The sequence below is a fragment of the Sceloporus occidentalis genome, unplaced genomic scaffold (assembly GCF_023333645.1).
Source record: "Sceloporus occidentalis isolate IW3139 unplaced genomic scaffold, rSceOcc1.0.p SCAF_74, whole genome shotgun sequence".
Lineage (NCBI taxonomy): Eukaryota > Metazoa > Chordata > Lepidosauria > Squamata > Phrynosomatidae > Sceloporus > Sceloporus occidentalis.
The window spans coordinates 5159946-5173175 of record NW_028317054.1 but is presented as its reverse complement, the minus strand read 5'-3'; the positions used below and the strand labels follow the sequence as shown (position 1 = coordinate 5173175).

The 13230-nt window shown below is 36.6% G+C and overlaps 2 protein-coding genes across 2 annotated transcripts in view; both read left to right on the top strand.

Moving 5' to 3' along the window:
• The window catches only part of LOC149286002 (titin-like), a 200452-nt gene that overhangs the window by 38880 nt on the left and 148342 nt on the right, over positions 1-13230 (top strand). Inside the window, exon 43 of the mRNA XM_089494688.1 lies at positions 7745-8020. Coding sequence (XP_089350814.1) covers positions 7745-8020 — 276 coding nt within the window. The remainder of the gene's footprint in view (positions 1-7744; positions 8021-13230) is intronic.
• LOC149286003 (titin-like) lies at positions 640-6618 on the top strand. The gene is made up of 2 exons (XM_089494745.1): positions 640-757; positions 3404-6618. The coding sequence occupies exons 1-2, from the start codon at positions 640-642 to the stop codon at positions 6616-6618; spliced, it is 3333 nt and encodes a 1110-aa protein (XP_089350871.1).

The following is a 13230-nucleotide window of genomic DNA, read 5'->3' as shown; positions in this document are numbered from 1 at the left end:
CTCATGATGGAAAACTGGTCCCTTTGCCACCTCCAGTGACACATCAACATGTAATGGAGTTTGACATGGAGCAATACACAACATCCCGTTCACCATCTCCGCAAGATATCCTCCTAGAGGTTGAGCTGGATGAGAGCGAAGTTAGAGATTTTGAAAAGCAGGTGAAAATAATTACAATTCCTGAATTTTCACCAGATAGCAAGAGCATGGTTATATCTCTAGATGTTCTTCCTTTGGTTTATGATGACCAAGGTCTTGGAATCAACATTAGAGATGGTGATGAGATAAATCTTGGAACAAGTGAAAAACCCCCTCGGTTCTTACTACCATTGGCAGACTTGAGTACCTCAAAGGGATCAGTTGCAAAATTTAAATGTTCTGTAACTGGAGTTCCTCATCCATCTGTAAATTGGTACAAAGGCAATGTAAGAGTATGTCCAGATCTTAAAAGATGTCTCATAACTAAAGAAGGTGACAATCAAACTCTTCTAATTCATGACGTGTGCAAGGATGATGCTGGGACCTATGTCTGTCAGGCATATAATAAGTTTGGGGAGGTAACATGTAAGGCTTTATTAGATGTTATTGAGGTGGCTGATTTTCCCCTTGAAGGTGCAGAAGGTAAATGCTAGAAAACCGATGCCTGCTGTAGGGAAAAGCAGATTTAATATCCATAGAGACTTCATTTATATCCATAGAGACTTTTGTGTGTTTGCAGTGCTTCATCTTTGGTATAAGTATAAAATATTTGATCATGGTAAGAAATATATTGTTGTCTATGAACAATAAACTGCAGTGTTCCAAAAAATAATATATATAATGTTACATATTATTTTTCAAAAAAATCTCAGATTATTTAACTCCTGAACCAGATGCATATTTGTGAAGTTCAGCTTTTTGAATCATTTAAAACCTGATGTGAATACTCAGTACTGATCTGTTAATAAAATGTTCATTGTCACTTTAAATATTCCAGATATTCATTGTGCTGTTAAAAGATTTACATATGTAACACTGATACTTTGTATGTGTTTGTTTAATTGTATTTAGCGATAAACTGCCAGAATAAGAAAGTTCAACTGTGACTCTACATCTCCAGTTACTCTATTGCTATTAGCATCACCCAACAAAGAGAAATGGAGACGTAGTGCACAGTTGCTCATTGTCCATACTACATCTTACTTTAGCCTTTGCAATAAAGTAATTGATTGAGCGGCAGGTACGTAAAAAACATAATTCTGCTGTTTTAAAGGTTTTAAAGAAGTTTAGTAACCATAACTACCGGGCAGTGTCCTTGCTGTTATTTTTATGCACATTCTCCTTAGTATATTTTTCGCTATGTGATTTAGAAAGAATATTTTATCTAAATTACTTTACAATTATAGTACAATCTGACAAACCCTCATGTTTTTTTTTAACATAATTCTGAAATGTGTTTAGCTAAATAAAACTTAAATATGTTTCAACTTCCATGTCCGTAATGTTTATTGTACGACAAGCAGACATGACAACCAAAGTAAGAGCATATTGCTTGTCTTGTAATTGATGCTTGGCGACAAAGCAATAAATATTGAAAGTAGTCAAGTGAAGGTAAAGAAAATAGTAAAATTACTCTTACTATAGAATGCAAGCATTGCTGGTATCCAATATTTTTGAGGGGAGCCAAACCTACACTATTGATCAGTGGATTTTCATTTATTTAATTATTTAATATGAATAGATAATTCTGTAAAAACAATTGTGTTTAATTACGTACCTGCTTAAGCTAACAATTCCTTGTTAAAATGAAAGCGTGTATTTGATAAAGTAATATCTAAACACTCAGGCTAGATTGGATGTATTGCAATCATTTTCTGTAATGTATGCACAGTGTTATGCATTCATGCAATAAAAAAATGTAAAAAGAAAATTGCAACTCTAGTATTTTATCTGTCTGCCCGTTAAACGTATACATTTGTTATTTGTTAAGGTGGTAAATTACAGAGAAAGCTATCAGAAACAATTTGTGTTGAAAGGATGATGAGATTTGATAATTTACAGGTACAAAGGATAGAATTTTCACCTTTGATTTTTTTTATACTTATTTGGACGTAAAATTAGGCATTCCCATTGAGATACTATAGATCCTATTTGAGCAGCATCAAATGTAAGATTGAATGCATTTAGACATATGCTGTTCTCATTATTGAATAAGGTGAACCATGACATGAAACTTGCATATGCAGGGAAATGAGATATCTTGTACTGTGATCTTTGACACATCATTACAGATAATGTGAAATTATTTCTCATGTTCTTATAGTTATCAGCGATAATGTTTGCCACAGCCTAAAATAACAAAAAACTTCAGCTTATAGAACTATCAAGTTTTGTGTCAAATTATTTAAATCGCCCTATGGTTTTTGTTCATAACTTTATAAATAGTCTTTAAAAATCTACTGGCTAATGTTCAGTTTGTTAAAAGTTTGAAGTTTATTCACTAAAATGAGTATAGGCATTAGCGTTTTGTGTCAGAGATTTGTGCTGTCATTATGCATGATGAAGGGCCGTCTCTAAGTTCATTTTAATGACTAGCCATTTTCGGCAAGAAGAGCTGAGCTGTCCCTGCGTAATACAGAATTTAATTGGAGATGTGACAAGGAACTTCACTGAATTAATAATGTATGACAATGTACCAGCTAAGCTCATCTTGCAGCAGAAACTAACTGGAATAGACCTTCATAATGCATAATGATATCTGTGAGTTGAAAAACCTCGACATTGGAAATATGTGTAGGAATTATTTGGAATATGATACGTGGTAATAAAACCAAAATATTTAATTGATAGTTTTCTTATTGGATTTAGTTACGGTTTTATTTTAGATGTGCCAGCTTTTCCTTAACTACTTAGACTTCTATGGTGGAAAGTAAGGGATTAAAAGCATACCATGGTAGATGGATAGAAGGAAGTTTTGGAAATGTGACCTTGAGCTGTAGGTCTAGTGAAGCTGTCTTTTTCAGTTAGCCATTGACATAGCTTGTAAGACTTCTGGTTGGTGCTAATGGTCAGGTTTATGGATATTCCTGTATTTGGTGGTATTTAAGTACATGTTCAACTGCATTGAGTGATTTAAAAAGACATGTGCATACCCACCTATACCTGATACTCAACATCAGTGTGCTCAAAGCAACAGCACCAGCCATGTCACACAGTATGCAAAATGTTATTTTCGGTTTATCTGCTCCGACCAGTAATCATCCTTAGAATTGAACATGAACATTCTGGGTTATAGTGTTGTTAATGTATGTTGTATGCAGTGTATTCTTGACCAATACAAATGTGTAGTTTCTGATTTAGAATTAAATTATCTGGTATAGAAAATCAATTGATATACTTCTGTTAATTGTTTTTATTTACACAGACATTTCTAAATCATTTATAATATCTTCTGGGGAGGAGAAAACAGAAACCTACAGCAGCGATCTACAATTAACTAGCAAATCTAAATCACTTGACTTTATGCCTGAATCTACAGTATACTCCAGTAAATTAGAATTGGAACAGGGTGAAAGTGTGCCACTATTTATCAAACAGCTTGCTCCTGTAAAATGTGTGAGAGGAGATATAGCCAGGTTGTCTGTAATTGTCAGTGGTGTTCCAAAGCCTAAAATCCAGTGGTTTCATAAGGAGAAGGTGTTAAGCACCTGCAAGGATTATACAATTGTATTTGATGGGAATGAGTGCAGTTGTATAATTCCTTTTGTGAAAGAAGAGCATGAGGGAGAGTACACTTGTATAGCAAGCAATCATCATGGAGAAACAATGTGTAGCACCTATCTTGTTGTAGATATTCAAAAAAGCACAGAGACAATGAAAAGTATAGACATCCATCCCATTGGAAATGTGAGCTCAAAAACATATAATCAATGTGCCCCTGAGTTTGAAAAAAAGTTACAGACCATTAGGTGTTCCCAAAATCAGAAAGCAGTGTTAGAATATAAGGTTTTGGGAAATCCAAAACCTAAAGTTCAATGGTTTAAGGAGAGTGACCAGATAGCACCAAGTAAGCATTACATAATTTACCAAAAACAAGATGGAACTGGGTCCTTAACAGTACACAGAGCTCAATTGGAAGATAGCGGCTCTTATACGTGTAAAGCTTTTAACAGCCTTGGGGAGGCATCTTGTAAGGCAGACTTAATAGTAAACCAGGAGCTTTCCATGATGGCCACTAAGTCCTATAAGAAGTCTTCAGATCAAGAGACAACAGAAACCATCTTATATGCAGTTAAGCTACCAGGTGAAGCAAGGAAGGAGTTGCAGGAAGCTGATACAATGATGTATACAATTGGAACAGAAATGAGACATTCTGCTATAAGTGAGGTAGTCATAGGTGAAGAACACAGTTTGACGTATGTGGATCAACAGATAGTCCATGTTGAGTCTGAAACAAAAGAACATATCAATTTAAATATACCTGCAGTCCTTGAACACAGACACATCGATGATCAACAAACAGAGGCTATTAAAAGTCCTTTAACAGAGGCATTACCAGGGCCGCAAACTCAGTGTCCCCTTCTCCCTGTAGTTGAAGAAACTGCTATAGCAGAAGAAAAGCAGAAGCTTCCATGTGAACATACAGTAGAAATTCCTGATCTAGAGGTCGATGAGATAGGAGATATTAAAAAAGAACAGGAAGAGCCTATGCATTTACATGTTACAGATTCTCACATTTCATTACCTAGTGAAGAGCCCTTTTCTTTTAAGATATCACCTTTAGACCAGGCAAGCTTCACAAAAAGCCAGATCCTCTTACATTCTTCACTGTCCGGGGAACAAACACCAATTTTATGTGAGAACATCAGCCAGATTCCTCTGGCAGAGGACAAAGTAAGCCCATGTTTTACCAAAGAACAAGTGTCTCTGTTACATATTCAGACTGTACAATCAGAATTCGTATTGCCTAAAGAAGATAATGTGTTCTTTAAAAAAACAGGTACAGATCTTGCATTGGAAAAAACAGAAAAAATGTATCATCGCTGCTTGACTACAGAAGAAAAAAGTAAACTTTCAGCTGAGACATTAGAGAATCTTCAAGCATCTCCAGGTGGGCTAGAGCCTTTGTGTACTACTGAGCCTCAACAGCACAAACACAGCAATATTGTGGAGGAAGTAGTGTCATTGCCAAAAGAAAATATAATTGAAGAACAGAAAGAACAGAAAGCTTCTCTGCAGAAAGTAGACCATCAAACAGATATGCAGATATGTACTATAACTGAAGAGAAGATGATTGCTGAGGGTCATGATGATACTCTTCCAGAAATCAATATACTCATTTGTGAAACTACCAATGAATATACTAGACCTTTAGAAGTCAATTCTGTGGAAGACCATGGACTGGTGGTGGAAACTGTAGTTGCTTTAGATACAGCCGAACAAGATTATGCATCAGGAATCCAAGAAGGACAGTCAGTTAGTCTTCCTTTAGTTCTAGAAGAAAAGCATACAATAGTAGAAGAGCATGTGAATGTGACACTGAGATCGGAGACTAACACATTAATGGCAGAAATTCAAGCAAAAGAATTAATGAATACATCTGAAATATATGATCCAGAATTATTTTGCAAAGAAGACACTATCTTGTATGAGGTTCCTAAAGATTTCCATTTAGAAATCAAGACTCAGGTCAGAAATGCATTACGATCAACATTGGCAAATGAAATGCAAATTTTCTCTGCTGAGTTATTGCGCAATGCTGAAAATGTAGAAATTAAAACTATTAAAATTAGCAAAGAACCAAAATATACCATATGCACATATGTGATTACTTCAAGCGCTTTTCCAATCGAAGAATTAACACTCACACTTCCTGGTGTATATCCCCAGAGTGCTAACCTGAAATCTGAACTCAAAAGTGCTCTACAGGCCGTACTTAATGAGGGCTTGAATGTTCTGGAATCTGAAAAACCAAATGCAGTATCAGCCTTAAGAACAGAGAACCTGCTTAATATAAGCACAGATACCCAAGAGATAGCAGCAGCTACTGTTTCAGATGAACCTGCATTGCTGGAACGTGCCAGCATTTCTTTGGATGAGTTAGCAGTCAACCAGCTTGAGGTTACTACAGAAGTAGAAGACTTTGAACACATGCCTCCAATGCAGTCGGCCGATATGATACTGGTCAACATGGAAATTAAAGATGTCGGTGCTGCAGCCAGCACAGATGCCGTTCAGTTGTCGGCTATAGCTATACAAGAGCCAATTGCAATCATAAAAAAGAGGGAACAATGGGAAGAAATGTATGAAGACGATGCAAAAGCAGCGTCTAATCAGCCTATATTAAGACAAGGTTTATCAGATATTGTTGCTGAAGAAGGGGATAGAGTAATTTTTAACTCAACAATAGCCAATGCAGTGCGTGTTACTTGGTATTTTGAGGGTAGACTGTTGACTTCAGGCATGGAGTTCAAGTGCTCACAAGATGGTGATACCTACACATTAGAAATCAACAAAGCACAAATGGTGGTGCATCAAGGACAATATACGTGTGAGGCAGTCAATGAAGTTGGCAAAACAACAACATCTGCGAAACTCACAGTTATTAAAAGAGGTTGGATTATGGGGATAATAATATGACAGTGCTTTTCTGCTAACATAAAAAATAACTAAATATGCCCTCACATGTGTGTGTATATAACTAAATAACATTTATTGGGCCTTACACCACTATGCATATTATAAAAAAACAATGCCTTTCTAAATGTTTTTCTTTTGTTTTACTAACTTTTTTACTGATTTTGCATGCATTAGAAAAAAATGACTTACCAGCGAGTCTTCAATGGCATCCTAAAGGAACATGGTATGAAAAAATACCCCTACTTGAACACAGGTTCAAAGGGATGCCTTTTTTACTGCTAGCCCGTGTTAAAGCAGGCTACAATGAATGTTCACTGACTTTGTAGTTTACTGGCTTGCTTTCTTTTGGTTTAGAATCCCTTTACACTTTAAGGGAAATTATTTTACCAGAAAAGCATACCCTTGTTGTCTGCTTTTCTTTAAGTATATTAATTCACAACTAACATTCTTACAATAATTTTGTATATATAATTTGCCATGTGATGGCATGCATTTAGAAACATGCTCTTTGGTAATCGTTACCAACATATTTTAAAGGTATTTTGTGGTACTAACACTATCTCGCTGACATGTTCATCCCCATATCCACAAAACCGTTTAAGTGTATTGCTCACGTCATATCTACGGCACTTTTATCACAGCACCTTCATAATGTGATTTTTGATACCCTTCCATTATCCAACCACAGATCCTGTATTCAAGGCTGAAAGTCACTGGATGTTTCTGCACGATTTCACAACTCCACCTTTAAACCACAATTTCCAGTTCCATATTTGAAATAATCACATTTAAGGATGGACTTCTTAATGCATTTGCTTCCACTTCTTCAGCTTTTTGGGGTTTCTTCCCCACCGTGATATAATAAACCACATTGTTGTGCATGCTCACATGATTTTGGTGTACTTCTTGGATTCCACATGTATCACTCCAACGAGGTCATTTAATTTGCTGAACAGCGCTAACCATTTCCTTTCATTCTGACAGACCTTCTCCTTTCACTTTTTTTCCGGATCGTTCACACAACTTCCCTTCCTTAATCAAAATTTTCACTTGTTTTCTTTAAATGTTTGCTTCTCGTCCTTTTTTTTCTTCTTCTAAAACTGTGCCTCATATTTGCTTTTAACAGCTCCTGTTCTACGGAAAAGAGTTGAGTCTGTGGAGGTAGCAGTTGGTCACTCGGCACTTTTCACCTGTGAGACGGAGCCTGCCCCTAATGTTCGATTCCAGTGGTTCAAGTCGGGCCGAGAGCTTTACGAGAGTGATAAGTACTCTGTTAAGACATCAAATTTCCTGTCTACCCTGGAGGTTTTCCGCCCGCAGATTGTGGACTGTGGAGAATATACATGCAAAGTATCAAACATGTTTGGTAGTGTAAGCAGCACAGCCACGTTGACTGTAACTGGTGAGTACTGATTTGCAGAAATTCAGAATGTATTCAGGTTTCTTTTTTTTTCGCTTAAGAACAAATGCATTATTTTACATCAGATACCTCCTAACCAGGTGGTTGGTATTCAGGTATCACAGAATCTTTACCGTTGTAAAATGCCGCTTGATGTCACTTGATTGTTGTGTATTCCACAAGGAATGTTTAACAAAAACACGTCATGTTTTAACTTCAACATGTGAATTTGGTGATATTGACAGGTGGTAGTGGTTTAGAGGATGCTATCCTCATTTGCGCAGCATGTTCCTCAGTAAGAGGTACCGGTCTCAACAAACTTAAATGAAGTTCTTAATCTATTTGCTCGAGACACTGTTTGCTGGTTCTTCATCATCTTTTTTAGAAAAGCTCAGGACACTGCCTTAATAAAGAATGAACTTTCCAAGTGGAAAGTGTCCATTTAAAATTGTTTGTAAATTGAGTCTTCAATATGTCTTAGTTACAGGGTTTATTCAATTTTGATAACAGTTGTATGAACAATATAGTGGAAAGTAGATAGTTTGTGGCATACTCTTTCCATTGAGTGTAATCTTAACACAGGTGTGTGTGCATACAGGTTGTTATCCGACATCCCGTGCTAGATGGTTATTGATACACATTCAGTTGAAGTGACCCCTCAATCAAGAGAAAATAGATATTGGGTTGAAGTTAAGACATTACTAACCCACCTACATTTATAAATGCCAAATTCATCTTCTCTTACCTACTTTTATTACTAATGGATAGTGAAAATGTCCAAACCTACCAATGGTTGTCTATTACTTCTTTTATTTACTATGGTGCTTCTTCGGTACAAAGTAAAATTGCTGGCATACAATAATGACTCCTATATTTTCTTTGCAGAAGCCTTCCCTCCTTCTTTTGTTACCAGACCAGAGTCTGTTACTTCTTTTGTGAATAAGAAAGCAAAATTCCAGGCTACAGTTTCAGGCACTCCAGTAATTGACACAATATGGCAGAAAGATGGATTTGCCATTTCTCCTTCGGATAACTGCCAGATCTCAGCTGCAAACAACAAGCATGTTTTAGAACTCACCAGTCTTACCACTACAGATAAAGGCACATATTCTTGCAAAGCTTCAAACAAGTTTGGAACAGACACCTGTCAAGCTGAGTTAGTAGTTATTGACAAGCCACATTTCATTAAACAGTTAGAACCTTTACGTTCTGCTGTTAATAAAACCATTCGTCTTGAGTGTCAAGTGGATGAAGACAGAAAAGTGACAGTTAACTGGACAAAAGATGGCCACAAACTCCTCCCTGGGAAGGATTATAGGATATTTTTTGATGACAAAGTAGCATCTCTTGAAATTCCTGTGGCTAAGATTAAGGATTCTGGAAATTATGTGTGCACCGCTACAAATGATGCTGGAAGCAGTTCATCTTCTGCAGCTGTTACTATCAGAGGTAAGAGACAAAACATAGCACACTATACTGAACCAAATATTAGATTATCCTGACACAACACAAAAGCCCTTTATTACGGAAACCTTCTGAACAAAACACGTAAGATGGATTTGGCCTTACACGTGTAATAGGGTTTGTTGTCTTGTAAAATGTTATAATTGAATCCATACTATGTGGGAACATGTTTACTAGGTATATATTTGTTCTTCAAGAAGTGTAAATGTGTGAATGGTTTCTGGGTGAAAGAGAGAGAACCACCTTGGTAAAATAGTGGACATGTTTTGTTTGTCTCTCTTTACCTATTTTATCTTCTCCAAAGTCTTTGCCTGCTGTTGCAATCTTGTTTCGGTATCTTCTTTTATCTTCTTTTAAAAACATTTTCTATAGAGCCACCATCTTTTGCAAAGAAGATAGAGCCATCGTATTTGCTAAAACAGGGAGAGTCAGCTCATCTGCAATGCAAAATAAAAGGCTCTCCTGAAATCCATGTGACCTGGTTCAGGAATAATACCACTATTAGCCCAAGTAACATGTTTACAATGTCTTTCGTCAACTCAGAAGCTATCTTAGATATTGCCAACATGAAAGTTGAGGATAGCGGGAGTTATACTTGCGAAGCTCTTAATGATGCTGGCTGTGAAAGCTGCACTTCTGAAATTATTGTAAAAGGTTTGTATCTCTCTTCTATTTGCTAAGAAGGTAGTGAATGGAAAAAAAAAATCTTACACCTCTTTATTCTCACAATGTAATGCTTTTTTAGAACCACCTTCTTTCGTCAAAAAGCTTGAACCAGCTGAGATTGTAAAAGGATCAAACACAACTCTTCAATGTGAAGTTTCTGGTACTGGACCTTTTGATGTTAGCTGGTATAAAGACAAGAAACAAATCCGAAGTAGTAAAAAATACAGGCTGATATGTCAAAGGTCTATGGCATGTCTGGAAATTTCTTCCTTTAATAGTGCAGACGTTGGGGAATATGAGTGTGTTGTAGCTAATGAAGTTGGCAAATGCATCTGCAGCGCAACATACAAACTCAAAGGTTAGTATTTCAAACACTTCTTCGCTCTTCATTCTAACAAGAACATCTTGAAATCATCTCTGTAGTGACTAACATCTCATTTCTTAATAAAGACTCGATTGAAGTAGAAATCTATTTATGAAAACTCTGAATAAACAGGCATGTCAACACTTTGATGGAAGTAGGGTGAAGACCGTGTTGTCCAACTCATTTAATACTAAAGAAACAATTACACTATACTACAAGCCATACAATTTGGTGCTTACACCAAGTAACAGGAATTATGCATTCAACATTCATGGGGACATGGATATGCCCTGATGTTTTAACAGATTCGTTGAAAATCTGTTTCCTTCAGTAGAATAATGGCAGAGTTTATCATCTTCTTTGCTGGCATATTTTAGATATAAGGAGCTTAAACCTCGAAAGACCATTCCCATTTGTTCCTATAGAACTTACGTTGCATGAAGCTTGGGTTTACAGCTGGCACTCTTGGCATGACTGCCATGCCAATGTCTCCCTAAAAACTAAACAGGAAAAACATTACACTTTATGAAGCAAGAAAAGATTATAAAACCTATACGCGTTTGCAGTTGTTTGCACACATTGTGCGAACATTGCATTTTGTCATACTGTGTAGTAATTGAAAGCGATGACAGGGATTTATCAGCTTATCTTTCTTTTCTAAATCAGAACCGCCGTCCTTTGTGAAGAAGTTAGAGAACATCACTGCTGTTGTGGGTAACAATATTTCAATGCAAGCTGTCATCAAAGGCTCTGAGGTCATTAACGTGTCTTGGATGAAGGGAAGAGAAGTGGTCAGAGAAGATGGCAAAGTCAAAATCACCTTTGATAATAATGTTGCCACTTTGCACATTAGCAGCGTTCAACTAAACAATGCAGGAAAATACACTTGTATAGCTGAAAATGATGCAGGAAGCCAGACTTGTTTTGCAGACTTACTGGTTAAAGGTTAGTTAGCTATTAATGAATTACACCTTTTTTTATCTAAATACGAAACAGTGATATAAACACTTTCTGTAACATTATGTATCTAATTTTGTTATAGAATCTGCCAAAATAGTTGAAAAAGCAGAACTGATCCAAGTGACAGCAGGCGATCCTGCCACTTTGGAATGCACCGTCGCAGGCACTCCAGAACTTAAAGTGAAATGGTTTAAAGAAGGAAAGGAAATAGTGTCTGGCAAAAAATACAGGATCAGTTTTAAAAATAACATTGCTTCTTTGAAGTTTTATTCGGCTGAAATCCAGGATAGCGGCGAATATTCATTTGAGGTGTCCAATGATGTGGGTAGTAGCAGCTGCAAGACCACTTTAACTGTTTTAGGTTAGTATATTATATCATTAGTTTAAACGACTCTTTTAATCTAGTGGATAGCTTCGCAGAGTAACGAACATACTTATTTTCATCACAAACAGATCGAATTCTTGGTCCGTCGTTTACCAAACCTTTACGGGATATTGACAGTGTAGTAAATATCTTTTGCCGACTGGAGTGCAGAGTGTCCGGCTCTTTACCCATGAAGGTGGTATGGTTTAAGAATGATCAAGAGCTTACTGCTGATAAATACAAGCTATCCTTTGTTGAAGGCACTGCTACATTGGAGATACGTCAACTAAATATGAATGATGCCGGCATATACACTTGTAGGGCCACAAACTCTGCAGGAACCAAAGAATGCAAAGGAACTTTAACTGTGAAAGGTTTGAGAACTCTTTTACCCTCTTCTTTTAGGTATACTTCATTTGTTCCTCTTAATCTTTTTGCAGAAATATATTATAATGTCTCCTCTTAATGTATCTAGAACCACCAAGCTTCATTGTCACACCAGATGCACAGGATGCATTGCCGGGATCTACTGTTTGCTTTAAAACCACATTTAAGGGAACACCACCGTTGTCTATAAAGTGGTTTAAGGGCATTGAAGAACTGAAAACAGGCGGAGCGTGTTACATTGCCAAGGAAAACACTGCCAGTTCATTGGAACTTTATGCAGTAAAAACAACCGATTCAGGGAACTATGTCTGCAAAGTCAGCAACGTTGCTGGCGCCGTGGAATGTAGTGCAAGCATTTTTGTCAAAGGTTTGCATTTTCTTTATCTTGAAATTGAGAATTCTTTTGCGTCGTATCTTTGCTGTCTTAACAACTGTGTTTAAATCCCACAGAACCTGCAAACTTTGTGGACAAATTAGAACCATCACAACTCTTCAAAAAGGGCGATCCCGTGCAGCTTGCATGTAAAGTAGCTGGGACGCCGACCATCACAATTACGTGGTTTAAAAATGACAGGAAAATCAAAGAGAGTGATTCTTGTAGCATGTCCTTCGTGAATTCTGTTGCAGATCTTAAACTTTTCAGTATAAACCTGGAAGACAGTGGTGAATATGTGTGTCAAGCTAAAAATGAAGCTGGTACAGACATATGCAGCTGTGCTGTCATTGTTAAAGGTGTGTTACAACTATATGTTTTTCTAAAGCATTAATGTTTTTGAAAAAAAGCAGCCTAATTTAAATTAATTACAATTAAATTAATTTAAAAAACAAAACAAACATTTTTTTTATCTTATGCCACAGAGCCCCCATCCTTTAGAAAAGAATTTGAAAACACTGAAGTTATAAGAGACACGGATGTTACTTTGGAAGGGGAACTCATAGGCTCACCTCCATTTGACGTCTCATGGTTCAAGGATAACAAACCGGTTCGAAGCGGTAGAAAGTATAAAA